The sequence below is a fragment of the Pan troglodytes genome, chromosome 15, assembly GCF_028858775.2.
Source record: "Pan troglodytes isolate AG18354 chromosome 15, NHGRI_mPanTro3-v2.0_pri, whole genome shotgun sequence".
Taxonomy (NCBI): Eukaryota; Metazoa; Chordata; class Mammalia; order Primates; family Hominidae; genus Pan; species Pan troglodytes.
Genome location: NC_072413.2, coordinates 37,569,510 through 37,592,803, shown reverse-complemented (window position 1 = coordinate 37,592,803; position 23,294 = coordinate 37,569,510). Strand labels below are relative to the sequence as shown.

The 23,294-nt window shown below is 37.4% G+C and overlaps 1 protein-coding gene across 50 annotated transcripts in view; it reads right to left on the bottom strand.

Annotated features, from left to right (window-relative positions):
- Positions 1–350: 350 nt before the first annotated feature.
- The window catches only part of MIA2 (MIA SH3 domain ER export factor 2), a 114,861-nt gene continuing 91,917 nt past the window's right edge, over positions 351–23,294 (bottom strand). For all 50 annotated transcript variants that reach the window (XM_009427730.5, XM_063792866.1, XM_063792870.1 and 47 more), the window contains 4 exons: positions 5,007–5,129; positions 3,257–3,315; positions 2,068–2,302; positions 351–947 (listed from right to left, as the gene is read on the bottom strand). In XM_009427730.5, coding sequence (XP_009426005.1) covers positions 781–947; positions 2,068–2,302; positions 3,257–3,315; positions 5,007–5,129 — 584 coding nt within the window. In that variant the 3' untranslated portion in view covers positions 351–780. The remainder of the gene's footprint in view (positions 948–2,067; positions 2,303–3,256; positions 3,316–5,006; positions 5,130–23,294) is intronic.

Here is a 23,294-nt window from a genome sequence, read left to right as displayed (position 1 = left end):
TACAGTTATCCTGTAGTACATCTCAATATCCTCCACAGAAAATAGTAAATACCTTACAAAAGAAGAGGCGGGAAAAAAAAGCAATAAAGAAACCGTGCAAGAAACTCAGTGAATAAGAAGATCAAAATTCTACAATTCACCATTAGATAATATCCTGGTTATCTTTAAAATATAATCAATTTTGACTTTTAAAAGTGTATTAATTTGTTGCTTTGGGCCACTCATGTCTATTTACAAGAAAGAGAGCACATTTGTCATAACATAATTGAACACAAAAGACCCACATAAGTTTGAGTTTTGCACCTCAAAGTTATTGGTAAAAGGAAAAAAGTTAATTAATAGAGCCATAGTTATAGAAAAACTACTGATTTTATTATTATCAATGCCAAACAAATCTTTAAATCAACTAAAATTTATTTAAGCATAAAGTTACTTTCACATTTGTCCACAACCACAGTAAATACAGTTCTTGGCATAAAGACATAGACTTCAGAATTTAAAGCCTCCCCACCTGCAAGATTACATATATAAAACTCCCACTATTGTTTATATAATAGTGGATTAATCAAATTGAAATAGTTATACCGTCTAAAATAAAATTGAAATAATTTACTCATAAGATTCATATTTAAATCATCTTTATTTACAAAATACTATCCTGAGAATTATAATTCCATTAAGCTTCAATTTGAGCAAAAGTGTAATCACTTAAGTAACAGCAGTTACTTAAACTGAAAATGAGATCAGTCAAAATTACTTTTGAAGAGAGCAAAAATATTGTCAGGTTTCTTGCTGTGGTTCTGGATGTTCAGTAGCAGGCTCATTTGAAGGTGGAATCAAACCTGAGGGGAACTCACTTCTACCTTCAGAATGTGGGGGTGGGGGGAAAAATCCAGGTCTTGGGGGAAGGTAAGGAGGAAAACCCCTCGGTGGATAGACATTTCTCACTGTTCAAAGAGATTGGTAAAAGACATTTTTTAACTTTAAGAACCTGTACTGTGCCCTAATAAATCATTAAGTTTATAACTTCTATTACCTATTCTTTTATTTGAAAATTGACACTAGATAATTACTTGATCTAACAAATTAATTTTTACATTGAGAAAAACGTACCTCTTCAAATACAGATGATTAAAGGAAATATCATTAATTTTTATGTAATTTTTGTCCTATCTTAACACCTGTTTTTTAAAAAAGAGGAATTATTTCAAAATATATAAAACTTACTGTAAATCACTTTTTTCTTTCATTATCAAAGTCCTCAAAAAACATTTTCATGTAATATAATTTTCAACAAACTTAAAATTCGTATTAGTGATTCCCAATTCTAATTTGATATTATACTAAAACATTTCCAGTAATATCAAAGGCCGCCTTAAAATTTCCCCAAACAAAATTCATTTTAATTCACCTTTAACTTTAAAAAGAGAAGAGAAACAAGGGAAGGAAAGACTATATGAGACATTCATAGGCAAAGCCTAGTATTTGGTAACCACATATTTATTCTGCAGAACCCTATAGTTCAAAACAGTAAAGTATGAATATAAAAGCAACATATTATTCCCTTTTTCTTATGTGAAGCTTTAAAAGAATTCAATAAATACAAAAATTCGGTCAAACGTAACAAATACATTTTAAGTTTTAAATAAGTAGGACTACATCAGAACTACTTATGAAAAAGACTTTAAAAAATATCTTAGCCAGTAATTTTAATGCTAGAATATAAGTTATTATTTTCACTAACTGCCAGAATAACCAGTTGCTACCAAATAAGGTACAGATAATTTTAGTTTTATCCTAAGAACTGCAAAAAGTCAATTATTTTCTTGACTGCCAAAATACAGAAATAATTCTATATTATTAAGATGAATCAAGCTGAAACCTCATTACAGTCCACTTACGGCTGGCTGCCTTCCCAATTCGGAAAAGTAATGGGAATTTTCAGATTCACAGAATGCTAGAAAAATTTTTCCTCCACTGTGTTACTACATTAACAGATAGTAAAATTAAATCTCTGATTAATAAAACACATATTGAGCTTTAAAAAAAAAGTTTAAAAAAGCATACTTGCAAATGGAGCAGGTGGTGGACCTGGGAAATCCCTTGGTGGAAAATAATCTCGAGAAGCTCCAAACATGGCTCCTGGAGGAGGTGGGGGGAAAGGAGGTCCTCTTCTCAAGAATGCGCCTCTTGTATCCACTGGAAACAACGGACCTCTGATTGGAGCAAGAGGTGGAGGAACAAAGCCAGGGCCAGTGGCTTCATTTTCAGCGGGGAGAGATGAATCAGGCACATTTAAATTCTACAACAAATTGACATATGGCAGTCACTAAAACAGTAAATTTGCCATCGTTTTCCTGAAAATCTCAGGCTTAGAAGAAATCATCTAGACAGAAAGCATTCCATGATAGTCTTAGAAAGCTCTAGAGAAAGATTCAAACAGCTTTCCACAGTAATGTATCAGCTATCACATTTTAGTTATCATAAATATTTTATTAAGTCAACAGAAAACAGCTTTAACCAACAAAGTAACAGTCTGGCTAAAGATAAAACAGAAATATAACCCAAGAGCACTAAAATATATACTATTTTATCAAATATATACTGGAAAAAAAGAAAAAGCAAGATGTCTATGTTTATATTTTCCAAAAATCAATATCTTAATAAACAAAAATATACTTTAAAATATTCAAATAAAAATCCAAGGATGGGGAGGGAACTAAAATCTTAAACTAACTCAAACTCCTAGTCTGCAAATTGTATTTTATCACCATAGGTTACCATCTACAAAAGAAACAGCTTTCACGCTAAGTAGAAAGTATACTAATCAAAAAGAGAAAATCAGCTTTATATCAAAACCTAGATTATTAGCTATATTTCTATTCTAGTAAAGCATGAGATTAGAAGGCACAGGCCAGGCACAGTGGCTCAGGGCCGGGCGCAGTAGCTCACACCTGTAATACCAGCACTTTGGGAGGCCAAGGCGAGCGGATCATCTGAGGTCAGGACTTCAAGACCGGCCTCGCCAACAGGGTGAAACTCCGTCTCTACTAAATATACAAAAATTAGCTGGGTGTGGTGGCACACGCCTGTAGTCCCAGCTACTCAGGAGGCTGAGGCAGGAGAATTGCTTGAACCCGGGTTGCAGTGAGCCGAGATAGCGCCACTGCACTCCAGCTTGGGCAACAATAGTGAAACTCCATAAAAAAAAAGGCTTCTGAATACATGCATACAATTCCACTCTTTCAATACTTACACCAAGATCATCTTTGGTATCATTTCTACTGGATTCCATTTCTGAAGGCATTGACCCATCTAGACATAAAAGTTAAACCATGAAAAGTACATGATTTATCACTTTATTCCTAGAGTATCTCCAGATCACAAAATTGGTATTTTCCCACTCCCCTTGTTGGCACATAAGCCAGCTGGACACCAATATCCTATACTGCGGCCACAAGAACAGCTTGAGGTCCCTAGAAATTCTGGCAGACTCAGAGTTCTATGATGGCATGTGGCAATGATTTCTCTGGCTAGTTCCTAAGCAATCCTGCTGGAGCAGAATGCTAAGAAGACATCTGGGAGGAAGCATCTCCCTCCTTCCTTCTTTTCCTCCTCCCTCCTTTTATGTTTGCCTCCTATCCTCTTCTCCTTCCTCCTCTTCTTCCTTCCGTCCTTATTCCTCCATTAAGTAAGAGAGACTAGCTACTGAAATTTAGCTACTGTTCCTAAATAAATGTTCCCGAACTTTGTTATCATCAAGAAATGCAATCCTCTCTGACCACAACTACCTCTCCTCTTGTAGCTTTCTCATTTATTCTCACTACATCTGTCCTTGGAAGTCACTGATGCTTCTGACCACTGAGTTTCCTCCCTCACTTCCTTCCCCAATTAACTAGACTCCAAAGTCCACGACTTCAGCCAGTTATAAATGTCCTTGTCTTACTGGTCATTTTTCACTTGTGCTTGACACAAGTGAAACCTCCTGGGTTTCTCTTTAACCCAGGAGGCGGAGGTTGCAGTGGAGCCGAGATGGAGTCACTGCCCTCCAGTCTGGGCAACAGAGACTCCGTCTCAAAAATAATAATTAAAAAATAAATAAAATAAAATACTGATTTTCCAGGCTGAGCAAGGTGTCTCACGCCTGTAATCCCAGCACTTTGGGAGACCAAGGCAGGTGGATTGCTTCAGCCCAGTAGTTCAAGACCAGCCTCAACAACATGTCGAAACCTCATCTTTACAAAAAATTAGCCATGTGTGGTGGTGCACACCTGTAGTCCCAGCTATACTATATAGTCTACTATGTCAGAAAATCAATATTATTTTTTAAATTATATATATAACATTATTTATTATATATATTTAATAATATATAAATATATGTCCTTTCCTGAGGAAACCTTTTACCGATACATTTAAATCTTGACTTTAAAAAAAATTTTATTTTCTTAATGTTGTGTACTTCTGGTTGATACATTGCATACATCTATTTCCCAACTTTAATGGGTTGCTATGAGGTAGTTTAAGTAAAAGACAGCCTGACAAATAGTAGATTGCTCAGTACATGTTAGTTATATCTAAGCATGAAATGTTTAATATAACTGATTACAATATCAACAGAGCATGTATCTAAATTGTTTTCTGGTGGGTTTTTATGTATCCATTCACATTTGCCTGGCTTATTTCCCTGATTACTAAACAGAACACATGTAGTAAGTGGACTAGAAAAATTAGAAAATTAGTCATAGAACAGAGTAAAATTTATCATCATAGGTATATGGAGTAAACCTATTTCCATGGTGCTCAAACCAACCCACCAACATATATTTGGATGCCATGTCTGTGTACAATATAACAAGAAACATAAAACCAGGACATTTTCAGGAAAGAGATTTTGGCCTTAGGAACTACTAGAGATAGCAATTATATTGGTCTTTATTCTAGCTTCCAGTTATTTAGTGTGCCACCAAAATTTTTAAAGAAGAAAAGCACAAAGTACTTCTTACCCATTTTATCCAAAGAAGGCATATTAAAACTTCTGAGTTCTGCTGGTCCAGACAGTCTACCAGAATTAGAACAAAATCTGTCTTGCCTTTGTGGAGGAAGGGCTGAATCAGGATATGATTGTCCTAGAAAATAAGTTTTTAAAATGTCTTCATTAATGTAAATATAAATCAAGTTTACTTAAGTTTAACGTATTGAACTTACACTTTTGACCTGTATTCTAACACTTAAACTCATCATCTTCTTGGTTGACAACAGTAGACAATTTCAGAAGAATTGCATATTTTACTATAGGCAATAACTTTTATAGTAAACACAAGCATAATCTGCTACTTTGGATTTTGAAAGTTTCAATTACTATGTGTAAATTAGAATATGTGAAAACAGAATTTAGTTTTATATATATGTAAATTAACTTTCCATTTTAATAATGGATGGAAGTAAATACATCAATGTATCAAAAAAGACCCAGGAAACATCTACTAACATAAGGAAAAAGTAAAGAGAAAAAACGTAAGCACAGCAAGAAATTTACCAGAACAGGTGATAATTTGTCATCAAAGCAGAAAGAGTATCATTCAGATGTCATCATTGTCAAACTTTCAGTAATATTGACATTTTGGAATTTAGTATCTATTCCAAACCAAATGGAAAGAGACAGGTATGGTGGCTCACACCTGTAATACCAGCACTTTGAGAGGCCGAAGCGGGTGGATCACCTAAGGTCGGGAGTTCCAGACCAGCCTGGCCAACATGGTGAAACCCTGTCTCTACTAAAAATATAAAAATTAGCCAGGCATGGTAGTCTGTAATCCCAGCTACTCGGGAGACTGAAGCAGAAGAATCACCTGAACCCAGTGGGGCAGAGGTTGCAGTGAGCCGAGATCATGCCACTGCACTCCAACCTGGGTGACAGAGCACGACTCTATCTCAAAATAAATAAATAAATAAATGAAAATAAATAAAAAACAAACTAAATGGAAAGCTCTCTCTGACTCAACAGATGAGTACCACTGCTGAAACGAAGAACATCTGGAGAGACACAAATTTGGACACCAACTATCTCAAGTGCTTCTACAGCCACCCTCCTTTGTCCCCAGGGGTGATTTATGATGACAATATGGTATTAGGTTGGTGCAAAAGTAATTGCGGTTTAATAATTCCTGGGTCCTTGTGGAACTCATCACTCTTGAAAAAGTATAGGTAGTTTCTCATTCTTGAAAGGTGATGGCAGACTGCTAGATTAGGCATGCATATGTCCAACTCCAAAAATAAGGAGAACATCAAAGAAGGTGAATTGTGTAACTTTCCCCTATCCTATTACAGATATACGTAAACAACCCCAAATTGCCTCTAATTGACTTTATAGAATCAGTGTTGGATATATCACTCCTCATCTGACTCTGCCACAGGGGACCTTATTGACACATCATCTCTCCTACACAAAACCAAAGAGACCACCTGGCATCAACCAGAGTCAATAAAGAGAATTATATTTAATGAGCTCCAATGGTCGGGAGATGTGACTGAGGAGAGAAAGATACAAATAGTTTGAAGGCTCATTTACACTCCCTTTCAAAATCCTAGGGAGGAGCTGTTTCAAAGGGTTTGAGTTAGCCTAATGAAAGAAAAAGTCAATACCAATCACTGAGATCTAAACTCAGTTTTCCCTTTCTACTTCAAACAAAGGATTAATTAAATGGTGGAGTTGGACAAGGGGATAAAATAAGGAAACCTGAACACGAACTCTTTTTTAATCAGGTCTCCAGATACTACATCATTATTTTGCTTCTAAATTATATCCCCACACATCAACAACCTCAGAAATAAAAAAATTTTGTTATAAATTTACTACTTTATAAACTACATGGCTATGTTGCCCTCCACTGGCAAAAGCAATTCATTCCTTAAATCTTACCAAGGCCTAGTATGTGTCAGGCACAAACAATACAATGTTGGTCTTGATAAACCCCATGTCCTTACAGTCTAATTCTGATAGAAACACATAAATACCATGTGATTAATGTCTTAATAAAAGCAAATATACATAATATAAGAGGTAGAGTATCTATTTCTGATTGCAGGAATCAGAAATGGAGTCAGAGGCAGTAAAGCTTGCCCTGAAAGAAAAGTAAAGATGAACAAGTAATCAAGGGTATTCTGGTCAAATGCACATATACATATACACACATACACACACACATATACACACACCCTCATATGCACATATACACATACACATATACACATAATAAGATACAGCTATGTGGAAAGCATATGACCAATTAAAGACTGAACTGAACTACAGAAAGTAAGGACATGAAAGGTCCCTTTCTTTTTTGCTTTCAAACTTTTGTTTTCTATAATAGTATTCTACGCTTATAATAGAAGACATGATTAGAAAGAAAGAATGGAAGAAAAAAGATAAGAAAAAAATGAATAAGGAGTGGGAGTAAGTGTACTGGGCATTCTGAAGCAGTTTTGCAAACTAAGAATTATACTGCAGAAATCAGCTACTCTCATATACTTCATTCACAGCTTCTGTTGAGGGTGATGGGGAGATATCTATTAAAACCAAAAACAGGCCGGGCATGGTGGCTCATGCCTGTAATCCCAGCACTTTGGGAGGCCAAGGCAGGTGGACTGCTTGAGGCCAAGAGTTCAAGATCGGCCTGGCCAACATGGTGAAATCCCATCTCTACTAAAAACACAAAAAAATTAGCCAGGTGTGGTGGCACAGGCCTGCGATCCCAGCTACTCGGGAGGCTGAGACACAAGAATCGCTTGAACCCAGGAGGCGGAGGTTGCAGTCAGCCAAGATCACGCCACTGCACCCCAGCCTGAGTGACAAAGCAAGATCCTGTCCCAAAAAAATAAAAATTGAAAATAAGACCAAAAGTGTGCATACCCTATTACCTAGGAATTCCATTTCCTGGACAATCTTGAAAGAACATATGTAAAAAAAGGGTGCTAGCTGCAGCACTGTTAGTAATGGTGAGATACTGGAGACACTCTAAATGCTCACCAACAGGAACTGGTTAAACATTTTGTGGTTTCTTATACACTGAAATACCATACCACAATTAAGGTGATAAACTCTCTATATACTAACATGGAAAGAATTCAAGTAGGTAAGGCTGATAAGGAAAGCTGATAAAACAGAACTTTAATTTTTTTTAATCATTATTAGAACTGAAAGTTTACACACACTAAACTCATGAATAGCTGCTTCTAGGAAAGGAAGGTAATATGCCCAGGAAAGGAAATGCAATAGTGTTCAATTCGTGTAAATAGTGTGCTTTTTCTTTTTATGTCTTATTTACACATTTATGCACACAAACACATATATATCTGAAGCAAATATTAATATGTAAATTCTCAAGGGTGATATCCAGGATTGTGCTATAATATCTCAATTTGTTTCAACCATTGTGGAAGTCAGTGTGGCAATTCCTCAGGGATCTAGAACTAGAAATACCATTTGATCCAGCCATCCCATTACTGGGTATATACCCAAAGGATTATAAATCATGCTGCTATAAAGACACATGCACACATATGTTTATTGAGGCACTATTCACAATAGCAAAGACTTGGAACCAACCCAAATGTCCAACAACGATAGACTTGATTAAGAAAATGTGGCACATATACACCATGGAATACTATATGCAGCCATAAAAAATGATGAGTTCATGTCCTTTGTAGGGACATGGATGAAGCTGGAAACCATCATTCTCAGCAAACTATCGCAAGGACAAAAAACCAAACACTGCATGTTCTCACTCATAGGTGGGAATTGAACAATGAGAACACATGGACACAGGAAGGGGAACATCACACATGGGACTGTTGTGGGGGGGGGGGGAGGGATAGCATTAGGAGAGATACCTAATGCTAAATGACTAGTTAATGGGTGCAGCACACCAACATGGCAGATGTATACATATGTAACAAACCTGCACGTTGTGCACATGAACCCTAAAACTTAAAGTATAATAATAAAATTTTTTTTAAAAAATCTCAATTTGTGTTGTTCACCAAGTTACCCAACCTTTCTGTGGTTTTGTTTCTTCATCTGTAAAATGGGAATAACAGAATAACACTCTTAAGAGTGTTAGAATGATTAATAAAAGGCATTTAGTCTGACACAAATACATTCTATATACAGTTTTATCAATATCTGATGATAAATTAAGCTTATTGTTATGATTATAAACTATATTAAAAATACAGTATTGACTGCTTTTCATTCAAATTTATGACCATAAATTTCAAACTGATGCTCAACAATGCCCTATAATCATACTACACTTCACTAATGTTTGAGTTCTTCCACTCTCCTAAATAGCTACTGCATACCTTTTTTTCTCTTCAGATCTGACAGTCCTCTCCTCTACCACCTGCTTCAGCTGATGATCTTGCCACAACAAGAAAACTGAAACAATTGGACACCTCCACTTATCCTCCACCCAATCGCTACATCTGTACTCACTTGCTCTGCCTTCCTTCTTTTTAGAATGGATAAAGTGACCCAGCTACCACAATTTCTGCAATTACACTCTGGATAGCATCTTTTGTGCTTAATATTCCAGGGTTTCACTTTTATAACCAGACCTTCTCCAAACATCATTAATTTCCCCTTCTAGCCTGAATTATTCCCATCGGCAAATAAATATGTTATATTAGCCATCTTTGATTTATTTATTTATTTATTTATTTATTTTTGAGAGGGAGTCTCACTCTGTTGCCCAGGCTGGAGTGCAATGGTGTGGTCTCGGCTCACTGTAACCTCTCCCTCCCAGGGTCAAGCAATTCTCCTGCCTCAGGCTCCCGAGCAGCTGGGACTACAGGCGCGTGCCACCACACCCGGCTAATTTTTGTATTTTTAGTAGAGACGGAGTTTCACCATGTTGGCCAGGCTGGTCTTGAACTTCTGACCTCAGGCGATCTGCCCGCCTCAGCTTCCCAAAATGCTGGGATTACAAGCGTAAGCCACCATGCCCAGCCAATATTATCCATCTTTAAAAACCAAAACACCTCTCCCTCCAGCTACCATCTCTTTTTCATTCAAAGCGAAATTTTTCAAAAAGTTGTTTACATTTGTCCCTGTATCTTAATCTCTCCACAACCTAGTCTCTTCAGGAAGACTGACAAATTAAACACAGATTTTTAAAGTTTATAAAAACACATACAGTGGCAATTTATCAACTGAATAATCATTAGAATTTACAAAGGATCATTATATAAGACATAAGTTATTAAGATATATATATTCCTAAAAAAGTGGTAGCCTAAAATTTAGGAACAACTTTAAGTAAATATCATCCTCTGAGAGGATAAAAGCATATATACCACGACTTTAGAACACCTTATTAAGTTTGGGAAGACCACAGGTTTTCATCAAAGAGATCAAAATGAGCCTTAAGACAAACTATAATTCTACTAAATCAGTCTTGTCTGAAAAAACTGTTCAGAATGTAGGACAATGGTCAGCATAAACGTCTATGAATCAGAGTCAGTGAAATAAAAATCTACGCCTATGCATTCAAATCTATCCAAGGTATTTTGATCTGCTTAGCACACTTTTGTTTCCCAAGGAAAGAGTCAAAACTGTTCTCATCAATTTAGCTGTACACTATATGTCTCTTATTTGTTCAGCTCTTTAAGAAAAAGAGTTTTTAAACATGCCAGGCTAGCAACCACACTTAACTCATGATTACACCACCAAGGTATGGTTGCTTAGTCTCTTTGCTATGCTTACATAAAATATATTATCCCAATCAGTAAAAGATAAGCACCAACAAAAATAAGGAGAAACCACATACACACTCCTTGTTCTTTTAAACAATGAAAACTAGGAATACTAAAGCTCAAAAAGGTACGAAGGAGGGCGTGGTGGCTCACGTCTGTAATCCCAGCACTTTGGGAGGCCAAGGTGGGAGGATTGCTTGAGCCAAGGATTTCGAAACCTGCCTGGGCAACATAGTGAGGCCCCGTCTCTACAGAAAATTTAAAAATTAGGCATTAGTGGTGCATGCCTATAGTCCCAGCCACTTGGGAGGCTAAAGCAGAGGATCAGTTGAGCCCAGGAGGTCGAGGCTGTAGTAAGCTGTGTTCATGCCACTGCACTCCAGCCTGGATGACAGAGTGAGATTCTGTCTCAAAACAAAACAAAATAATAAAGAAAATTAAATAAATTTTAACTGACAATTAAAATTCAATAAGATGAAAAATTCTGTTTCTCAAGTTGTACTAGACACGTTAGGTATTTACTAGCCACATGTGCCTAGTGGCTACTGTACTGGACAGTACAGATATAAAACATTTCTATTATTACAGAAAGCTCTATTGGACAGAGCTGTTGTAGAAAAACATCTGTTTCAGTATTACATTCATTTCATTATATTAACTCATCATTGAAATACATAACTACACCTTTTTAATAATTTATCCTTTTTTATCCCAACATCTTGAATAAGATGTTCAGTAGAAATTCTTGTAAAAATGAAACAAACTATAGCACATAGATCCTAAAAATATATTTAGAACAAAAAATACAGAGTTAACATTTTAACTCCTTCTCCTTGGGAAAGCTACTAACCCACTGTATCTCTCTATCTAAATATATGCCAACAATTTTCAAACTATATATCCCAACCTGAGCTACAGTAGAAGTAGTTATCAATCAGCACCATAAGACAGGGAAATAAATAAATAAATGTATGTAGTCATCTACAGCAGGGGTCCCTAACCCCTGGGCTGCGGGCCAGTACCTTTCCGTGGGCTGTTAGGAACTGTTTGCACAGCAGGAGGTGAGGAGGGCAAGCGAGCATTACCACCTAAGCTCCACCTCCTGTCAGCTGAGGCATTCTATTCTCATAGGAGCGCAAACCCTACTGTGAACTGCGCATGTGAGGGATCTAGCTTGTGCATTCCTTATGAGAATCTAATGCCTGATGATCTGAAGTGAACACTTTCATCCTGAAACCATCCTCCTCCCTGCAACCTCCATGGAAAAACTGGGCTCCATGAAACCAGTCCCTGATGCCAAAAAGGTTAGGGACTGCTGATCTACAGGATAGTGACATTATCTACTTAATAAATTATGATACCTCACTTTCATTTCTAAAAGTGAAGACAAAACAAGCCAACACACACAACTTGAAAGTTTTTATGAGAATCACCTTTGTTACAGTTAACCCTGGCAAAAGAATTACCTGGACAATTTAAACTACTTTCTTACCAAGTCTCTTTGATCTGTAATATTCTCATTCTAAATATGAAAACACTTTTGTGTTTTTTCTTAACAACTGAAGCGCTGAGCAAGGTAAGTCACATTGATAAATTTTTGTTGCAGGTTAGTATTTATAAAGAATTTATAATGAACTGGTTATCCCCAGGACATATTTCTGTTAAAATTTTAATTGTGATTACTATATGATATGTGAATATTATCAACTCACTTACATTATTCAAGAACATTTTTTCTGCTAAAATTATAAATAAGTTTTCTAATTAAACTTATGAAAAACCAAACTGAAAACTATCCCTTTATCTGAATGTTAGTTATATCACTGTGCTCAAATTGTGAAAAAAAATCACATTATATGCTTAATATTTGTACTTCCCTGTATGTGTATGATATACAATAAGATTTTTACTTTTTTATTTTAAAAGATTCACAGAAAGATGCAAAAATACTACAGAGAGATCCTGCACACCCTTTACTCAATGTTTACGTCTTTCATAACTATAGTGTATTGTAACAGCCAGAAAACTGACATTGGTACAACTCGTGTCTAGTTCTATGACATTTTACAGCATATGTAGATTTATGTAATCACTACCACTCTCAAGATACAGAATTATTGTACCACCAAAAACATCGCCCTCGTGCCACCCCTTTATAGTCATACCCACTCCCCTCCCCACTACTGTCTCAAACTCTTGCATCCACCAATCTGTTTTCTGTTTCTATACCGTCATTTCAAGAATGTTATATATGGCTGGGCACAGGGGCTCACGCCTGTAATCCCAGCACTTTGGGAGGCCGAGGTGGGTGGATCACTTGAGGTCAGAAGTTCGAGACCAGCCTGGCTAAAATGGCAAAACCCTGTCTTTACTAAAAATTTTAAAATTAGCCTGGCCGGGCATGGTGGTGTGTGCCTGAAGTCCCAGCTACTCGGGAGGCTGAGGCTGAAGGACAGTTTGAACCCAGGAGGCAGAGGTTGCAGTGAGCCGAGATTACACCACAGCACTCCAGCCTGGGTGACAGAGTGAGACTCCATCTCAAAAAAAAAAAGAATGTTATATACATGGAATAACACAGTATGTAAACTTTTGAGACTGGTTTTCTTCACTCAACCACTGAGATACATCCAAATTGTTGCATGTATCAATAGTTTATTATTTATAGTTTGATTCCATTGTGATCAAAGAACATACTGTATATTATTTCACTTCTTTTAAATGTGTTGAGGTTTGTTTTATGGCCCAGGATACAATCTGTCTTGTAAAATGTTCCACTGCTACTTGAAAAGCACGTGTATTCTGCTGCTGTTGGGTAACTTGTTCTATAAATGTCAATTAGGTCTTGTTGGTTGAGGGCACTGTTCAGTTCTTCTATATACTTGCTGAATTTTCTCTTCAGTTGTTCCATCAATTGCCGAGAGAGGGGTGTTAAAGTCTCCAATTATAACTGGATTTGTCTTTGTTCCTCTCAGTGCTATCACTTTTTGTTTCCCATACTTTGTAGCTGCTGTTGGCATACACACATTTAACATTTGCTGTATCTTCTTGACCTCATTTTCTTTCGATTAATGTTTGCATGGTGTATCTTTTCTATCCTTTTACTTTCCACCTACTTATACTATTATATTCGAATGAGTTTCTTATGGACTTATATGGTTATGTCACTATATAATATATAAGGTCCAAAGAAATGAAACAAGTTTTAAAAATCACACTAAAAGCCAGGCACGATGGCTCGTGCCTGTAATCCCCCACTATTCAGGAGGCTGAGGAGGGAGGACCACTTGAGGCCAAGAGTTTGACACCAGACTGGGTAACACAGCAAAACCCTGTCTCCAAAAACAATTTAAAATAAAATAAAAATTACCCAGGCATTGTGGCATGTGCCTACAGTCCCAGTTACTTGGGAGGCTGAGAGGGGAGGATTGCTTGAGATCAGGAGTTCAAGGCTACAGTGAGCTATAATCACACCACAGCACTCTAGCTGGGTGACAAAGTGAGAACCTGTCTCTAAAAAAAATTTTTAATAAATTTTTAAAATCACACTAAAAGATAAAGGAGTGAAAACCAGAAAGCAAATTTCTTGATTTCCAGTCCAAATGCTTTTTCACCTAAGCCAGTCTTGTTCTAAACATGCAAACTAATTAAAAGCACATATAAGAATGTTAGATGAACAGATACATTGTAGACTGTTCAACACTGTACAAAACTTTGTACACATACTATGCTTCGGCAGAATTAGCTCTTTCCTAATAAGGTAGCCAAATTTGTGTACTAACCTTTAATAACCATTTATATTCCACAGAGTTTTAAAAGAAAACTTAAAAGTTTTAAAATCCTTATTAGTTTATAAGATTGAGTCTGCTACTGAAAATAATGAGAATAAAGTGTTGATTACTTGAAGAAACTAGGTGTATACTTGCTAATAAAACCTTTAAGTAATAAGAATGTTTGGATCAAAACCACAATGAGATTCCACCTCACACTAGTCAGAATGGCTACTATTAAAAAGTCAAAATAACAGATGTTGCCAAGGTTGTAGAGAAAAGGGAATGCTTATACACTGTTGGAGGGAATGTAAATTATTAGGCCACTGTGGAAATCAGTTTGAAGATTTCTCAAAGAACTTAAAACAGAACTACCATTTGACCCAGCAATCCCATTACTGGGTATATATCCAAAAGAAACTAAGTCGTTCTACAAAAAAGGCACAAGCACTCATGTTTATCGTAACACTATTCACAACAGCAAAGACATGAAATCAACCCAGATACCCACCAACGGTGGACTGGATAAAGAAAATGCAGTACATATACACCACAGAATACTACACAGCCATAAGAAAGAATAAAATTATGTCCTTTGCAACAACATGGATGCAGCTGGAAGCCATTATCCTAAGTGAATTAATGCAGAAACATAAAACTAACACATTCTTACTTGTAACTGGTAGCTAAACACTGGGTACACATGGATATAAAGATGATAACAAGAGACACTGGGGACTACCAGAGTAGAGCGAGGAGAGACAAAGGGAGGCAAGGGCTGAAAAACTGTGGGTACTATGCTCACTTTCTGGGTGATGAATTCAGTCACGCCCCAAACCTCAGTATCATGCAATATACCCATGTAACAAACCTGCACATGTACCCTGTGAATCTCAAATAAAAGATAACATTATTAAAATATTTTTTAAAAGAATGTCTGGAGTAGGGCACATGAGAAAAGAGATAAGTTAGAGCAGTTTTTTCTGACTATATAAGCTAAGTAAAGTTTTCTCCTTTTTCAAAGTATTTAACGGTGCAAAAATAAATGATTCCTTGTAAATATGGAACTATTTAAAATCATTTCTGCTAACTCATCTTAAGTCAATGGAAATCTAAAACACTTCTTCCAAGTAGAAACATATTAAGAAAATATATACATTTTATAAATTATGCCTAACAGGCTAAATGACAGATAATCTCAAATGCAGAATCCATATTCTTCAGAAACTTAGTTATTTTAGTTGTCATATTTTTTAACATAAGTATTTTAAACTAAAATATTTTAAAATTTAAGAAAAATCTTAAAGACAATTATTAGTGAGAAGGACTCTTCATGAGTCCCAATAAGTCAACCTTACATAAAAGAGAGGCAGATTACTTTAGAACATCACCATCTCTGTTTTACAGAAGTCACTATTTTGTTTGTTTTTTTGTGGAGACAGAATCTCACTATTTTGGCCAGCTTGCTCCAGAACTCCTGGCCTCAAGCAATCCTCCTACCTCATCCTCCCAACGTGCTAGGATTACAGGCATGAGCCACTGCACCCAGCCAGAAGACCATATTTTGAAAGAGAGAAAACCATGACAGGTAAAATTTATTGCTCAAGGTTACACAAAAAAGTAATAGCAATGATAAGGTTTAAAAAGCCTAGGCTGGGCGTGGTGGCTCACACCTGTAATCACAGCACTTTGGGAGGCCAAGGCAGGTGGATCACCTGAGGTCAGGAGTTCGAGACAAGCCTGGCCAACATGGTGAAACCCCGTCTCTACTAAAAATACAAATATTAGCTGGGCATGGTGGCACATGCCCTGTAATCCCGCGTACTCGGGAGGCTGAGGCAGGAGAATCGCTTGAACCCGGGAGGCAGAGGTTGCAGTGAGCTGAGATGGCACCATTGCACCCCAGCCTGGATGACAAAGGTGAAACTCCACTTCAAAAAAAAAAAGCCTAAGTCCCCTCATTCATTATCATTTCGTTAACTGAAACACAACATAAAAGAAAAGAACCCTGAAATCTGTTCAGTGACCATTTTTTTATTTTTTTTTGAGACAGAGTCTCTCTCTGTCGCCAGACTAGAGTGCAGTGGCGCAATCTCGGCTCACTGCAACCTCTGTCTCCCAGGTTCAAGCAATTCTCCTGCCTCAGCCTCCCGAGTAGCTGAGATTACAGGCGCCTGCCACCACACCCAGCTAATTTTTGTATTTTTTGTAGGAACAGGGTTTTGCCATGTTAGCCAGGCTGGTCTTGAACTCCTGGCCTCAGGTGATCCACCTGCCTTGGCCTCCCAAAGTGCTGGGATCACAGGCGTGAGCCACCACACCCGGCCTGTTCAGTGACTATTTAAATGGCATGTACCAATATACCAAGAGCAAACATAGAATATTTTTTAACTTTAGGTAGGAATGAAGCTAACTGAGAAATACATTTATCAGCATTACTCTAATTCATGCTAGAGCCTCAGGAGTCATTTAGCCCTTCTCACTCATCATAAATTTTGGAACAATACTGAAAATTCCTTTACTGTGTCTGTAGAATTACCCTTGTCTATGACATTGAGATTATAGTTGACATAGGTTGGCCCTCTGTCAAACCAAAGGGATCAGGTTCATTATTTGGAGATACTCTGTAGAATGGACCATATCTCTTCTATGAAGGTATCAATTTAGAAGCTCACAAATTATTGAAAAGTACGGAGACCAGGTTCCATTTCTAGTATGGTAGAGTAAATTCAGACTGACTCTCCTACACATAACTATAAACTCCAGACAATATGCAAAAAAATAACTGCCTGAAGCGCTTAAGCATCAACAAAAGCAGGAGGACTTAGAAAAGAAGAGAGAGCTTGGAAGAAGAAAGGAGTAACAACCAGGTATGGGGTGAGTTTTCCATTTTTATGTTTTAGCCTGATGGAAGACCACAGTGAGTTGCAGCACACAGCAGTCAAAACTCGATAAAACTTTCTTGCCTGAAGAACAAGTACACAGAGCCCAGGCCTGAGGCAATGGGATTGGGATATCCTAGAAAGGAGAAAGCCGCAAAGGTAGAGCCCAATATTCTGGGTACAATCTCTGCCCAAGTCTATGGCTGACTCCAGAGCAACACATGTATATGGCAAATTTAAGCAGTTTTCAGCTAAGGCAAAAATAACTGAACTAATATTTGAGCTGTTACCCACCACAGAAGGGAAAAGGCTGCAGTCTGAGCCCATCCAAGTTAACAGTCTTCTACAGCAAGACCAGTAACACTCTTAGAGGAATAGAATAGAATCCAGAATTGCCACAATGTCTAGTATCCAACACAAACTCATCAAGAAAGAGAATGTGACCCATCCTTAAGGGAAAATATCATCACTAGAGGCCAACCTCAAGATGACCCTGATGTTAGAATTACCATACAATGACTTTAAAGCAGTTATTATAAAACTAATATACTCAATGGTTTAAAAAAAATGCTTATAATGAATAATAAGACAAAAAACTCAGCAGATAAATCAAATTATAAAAAGGAACCAAATGGTAATTTTAGACCTGAAAAATATATCTAAAATAAAACTTTTACTAGATAAGCTTAATAGCAGAATGGAGATGACAAGGAAAGAGTCAGTAAACCTGAAGATAGATCACAAGAAATTGTTGATTCCCAGGCAAGACGTCCAAATAGGAACAGCTCCGGTCTTCAGCTCCCAGTGAGGCCAAAGCAGAAGGCGGGTGATGTCTTCATTTCCAACTGAGGTACCTGGTTCATCTCATTGGGACTGGTTAGAGAGCGGGTGCAGTCCACGGACTGCAAGCAGAAGCAGGGTGGGCGTCACCTCACCTGGGAAGCACAAGCGTTCAGGAAATTTCCTCCCCTAGCCAAGAGAAGCCGTGAGGGACTGTGCCGTGAAGGACCACGCAAAAACTCCATCCGAAGGTCACCAACAGCAAAGACCAATGGTAAATAAATCCAGGAAGATGAGGAAAAACCAGGCAAAAAGGCTAAAAATTCCAAAAACCAGGATGCCTCGTCTTTCAAAGGATCACAACTCCTTGCCAGCAAGGGAACAAAACTGGACAGACAATGAGTTCGACAAACGGACAGAAGTAGGCTTCGGAAGGTGAGTAATAAACTCCGCCAAGCTAAAGGAGCATATTCTAACCTAATGCAAGGAAGCTAAGAACATTGATAAAAGGTTAGAGGAATTGCAAACTAGAAAAACCAATTTAGAGAAGAACATAAATGACCTGATGCAGCCAAAAAACACAACACGAGAACTTCATGAAGCATACACAAGTATCAATATAGCCAAATTGATCAATCGGAAGGAAGGATATCAGAGATTGAACATCAACTTACTAAAATAAAGCGTGAAGACAAGATTAGAGAAAAAAGAATAAAATGGAATGAACAAAGCCTCCAAGAAATATGGGGCTATGTGAAAAGACCAAACCTATATTTGATTGGTGTACCTGAAAGTGATCGGGAGAATGGAATCAAGTTGGAAAACTCTCTTCAGGATATTAGCCAGGAGAACTTCCCCAACCTAGCAAGATAGGCCAACATTCAAATTCACGAAATACAAAGACACTCTTCTAGAAGAACAACCCCAAGATACATAATCGTCAGATTCACCAACATTGAAATGAAGGAAAAAACGTTAAGGGCAGCCAGAGAGAAAGGTCAGGTTAACCACAAAGGGAAGCCCATCAGACTAACAGCGGATCTCTCTGCAGAAACCCTACAAGCCAGAAGAGAATGGGGGCCAATATGCAATATTCTTAAAGAATTTTTAACCCAGAATTTCATATCCAGCCAAACTAAGCTTTATAAGTAAAGGAAAAATAAAATCCTTTACAGAAAAGCAAATGCTTAGGGATTTTGGCACCACCAGGCCTGCCTTACAAGGGCTCCTGAAGGAAGCACTAAATATGGAAGGGAAAAACCGGTACCAGCCACTGCAAAAACACACCAAAACGTAAAAGACCATCAACGTGATGAAGAAACTGCATCAACTAATGGGCAAAATAACCAGCTAGCATCATAATAACAGGATCAAATTCACACATAACAATATTAACCTTAAATGTAAATGGGCTAAATGCCCCAATTAAAAGACAGAGAATGGCAAATTGGATAAAGAGTCAAGACCCATCGGTGTACTGTATTCAGGAGACCCATCTCACGTGCATAGACACACATAGGCTCAAAATAAAGGGATGGAGGAAGATTTACCAAGCAAATGGAAAGCAAAAAAAAGCAGGGTTGCAATCCTAGTCTCTGATAAAACAGACTTGAAACCAACAAAGATCAAAAAGTCAAAGAAGGGCATTACATAATGGTAAAGGGATCAATGCAACACCAAGAGCTAACTACCCTAATTATATATGCACCCAATACATGAGCATGCAGATTCATAAAGCAAGTTCTTAGAGACCTACAGAGACTTAGACTCCCACACAATAATAGTGGGAGACTTTGACACCCCACTGTCAATGTTAGACAGATCAACGAGACAGAAAATTAACAATATTCAGGACTTGAATTCAGCTCTGGACCAAGCAGACCTAATAGACATCTACAGAACTCTCCACCCCAAATCAACAAAATATACATTTTTCTCAGTGCCACATAGCACTTATTCTAAAATCGACCACATAATTGGAAGTAAAACACTCCTCAGCAAATGCAAAAGGATGGAAATCATAACAGTCTCTCACACCACAGTGCAATCAAATTAGAACTCAGGATTAAGAAACTCACTCAAAACCGCACAGCTACATGGAAACTGAACAACCTGCTCCTGAATGACTACTAGGTAAATAACAAAATTAAGGCAGAAATAAATAAGTTATTTGAAACCAATGAAAACAAAGACACAACATACCAGAATCTCTGGGACACAGCTAAAGCAGTGTTTAGAGGGAAATTTACAGCACTAAAATGCCCACAGGAGATCAAGCGGGAAAAATCTAAAATCAACACCCAAACATCACAATTAAAAGAACTACAGAAGTAAGAGCAAACAAAGTAAAAAGCTAGCAGAAGACAAGAAATAACTAAGATGAGGGCAGAACTGAAGGAGATAAAGACACAAAAAACCCTTCAAAAAATCCATGAGCTGGTGTTCTGAAAAGATTAACAAAATAAATAGACCACTAGCCAGACTAATAAGGAAGAAAAGAGAGAAGAATCAAATAGATGCAAGGAAAAATGATAAAGGGGATATCGCCACTGATCCCACAGAAATACAAACTACCATCAGAGAATACTATAAAGAACTCCATGTGAACAAACTAGAAAATCTAGAAGAAATGGATAAATTCCTGGACACACACACCCTCACAAGACTAAACCAGGAAGAAGTCAAATTCCTGAATAGATCAGTAACAAGTTCTGAAATTGACGTAGTAATTAATAGCCTACCAACCAAAAAAGTCCAGGACCAGATGGATTCACAGCCGAATTCTACCAGAGGTACAAGGAGGAGCTGGTACCATTCCTTCTGAAACTATTCCAATCAACAGAAAAGAGGGAATCCTCCCTAGCTCATTTTATGAGGTCAGCATCATCCTGATACCAAAACCTGGCAGAGACACAACAAAAAAAGAAAATTTCAGGCCAATATCTCTGATGAACATTGATGCAAAAATCCTCAATAAAATACTGGCAAACCAAATCAAGCAGCACATTAAAAAGCTTACCCACCACGATCAAGTCGGCTTCATCCCTGGGATGCAAGGCTGGTTCAACATATGCAAATTAGTAAACGTAATTCATCACATAAACAGAACCAATGACAAAAACCACATGATTATCTCAATAGATGGAGAAAAGGCCTTTGATAAAATCCAACACCCCTTCATGCTAAAAAAAAAAACTCAATAAACTAGGTAGTGATGGAACATATCTCAAAATAATAAGAGCTATTTATGACAAACTCACAGGCAATATCATACTGAATGGGCAAAAGCTGGAAGAATTCCCTTTGAAAACCAGCACAAGACAAGGATGCCCTCTCTCACCACCTCTATTCAACATAGTATTGGAAGTTCTGGCCAGGGCAATCAGGGAAGAGAAATAAATAAAGGGTATTCATATAGGAAGAGAGGAAGTCAAGTTGTCTCTGTTTGCAGATGACATGATTGTGTATTTAGAAAACCCCATCATCTCAGCCCAAACACTCCTTAAGCTAATAAGCAACTTCAGCAAAGTCTCAGGATACAAAATCAATGTGCAAAAATCACAAGCATTCCTATATACCAATAACAGAGAGCCAAATCATGACCAAACTCCCATTCGCAATTACTACAAAGAGAATAAAATATCTAGGAATACAACTTACAAAGGATGTGAAGGACCTCTTCAAGGAGAACTACAAACCACTGCTCAAGGAAATAAGAGAGGACACAAACAAAAGAAGAAACATTCCATGCTCATGGATATGAAGAATCAATATCGTGAAAATGGCCATACTACCCAAAGTAATTTATAGAGTCAATGCTATTCCCATCAAGCTACCACTGACTTTCTTCAAAGAATTAGAAAAAACTACTTTAAATTTCATATAGAAGCAAAAAAGAGCCCATATATCCAAGACAATCCTAAGCAAAAAATACAAAGCTGGAGACATCACACCACCTGACTTCAAGCTATACTACAAGGCTACAGTAACCAAAACAGCATGGTACTGGTACAAAAACAGACATATAGAACAATGGAACAAAACAGAGGCCTCAGAAATAACACATCTACAACCAACTGATCTTTGACAAACCTGACAAAAACAACCAATGGGGAAAGGATTCCCTATTTAATAAATTGCATTGGGAAAAATGGCTAGCTTTATGCAGAGAACTGAAACTGGACCCCTTCCCTGCACCTTATACAAAAATCAACTCAAGATGGGTTAAGGATTTAAATGTAAGAACTAAAACCATAAAAACCCTACAAGAAAACCTAGGCAATACCATTCAGGACACAGGCACAGGCAAAGACTTCATGACTAAAACAACAAAAGCAATGGCAACAAAAGCCAAAATTGACACATGAGATATAATTAAACTGAAGAGCTTCTGCACAGCAAAAGAAACTACCATCAGAGTGAACAGGCAACCTACAGAATGGGAGAAAATTTTTGCAATCTATCCATCTGACAAAGGACTAATATCCACAATCTACAAGCAACTTAAATTTACAAGAAAAAAGCAAACAACCCCAACAAAAAGTGGGCAAAGGATATGAACAGACACTTCTCAAAAGAAGACATTTATGCAGCCAACAAACATATGAAAAAAAGCTCACCATCACTGGTCATTAGAGAAATGCAAATCAAAACCACAATGAGATACCATCTCACGCCAGTCAGAATGGTGATCATTAAAAAGTCAGGAAACAACAGATGCTGCAGAGGATGTGAAGAAATAGGAACGCTTTACACTGTTAGTGGGAGTGTAAGTTAGTTCAACCATTGTGGAAGACAGTGTGGCGATTCCTCAAGCATCTAGAACTAGAAATACCATTTGACCCAGCCATCCCATTACTGGGTATATACCCAAAGGATTATAAATCATTCTACTATAAAGACACATGCACATGTATATTTATTGCGGCACTGTTCATGATAGTAAAGACTTGGAACGAACCCAAATGCCCATCAATGTCAGACTGCATAAAGAAAATGTGGCACATACACACCATGGAATACTAGGCAGCCATAAAAAAGAATGAGTTCATGTCCTTTGCAAGGTACATGGATGAAGCTGGAAACCATCATTCTCAGCAAACTAACA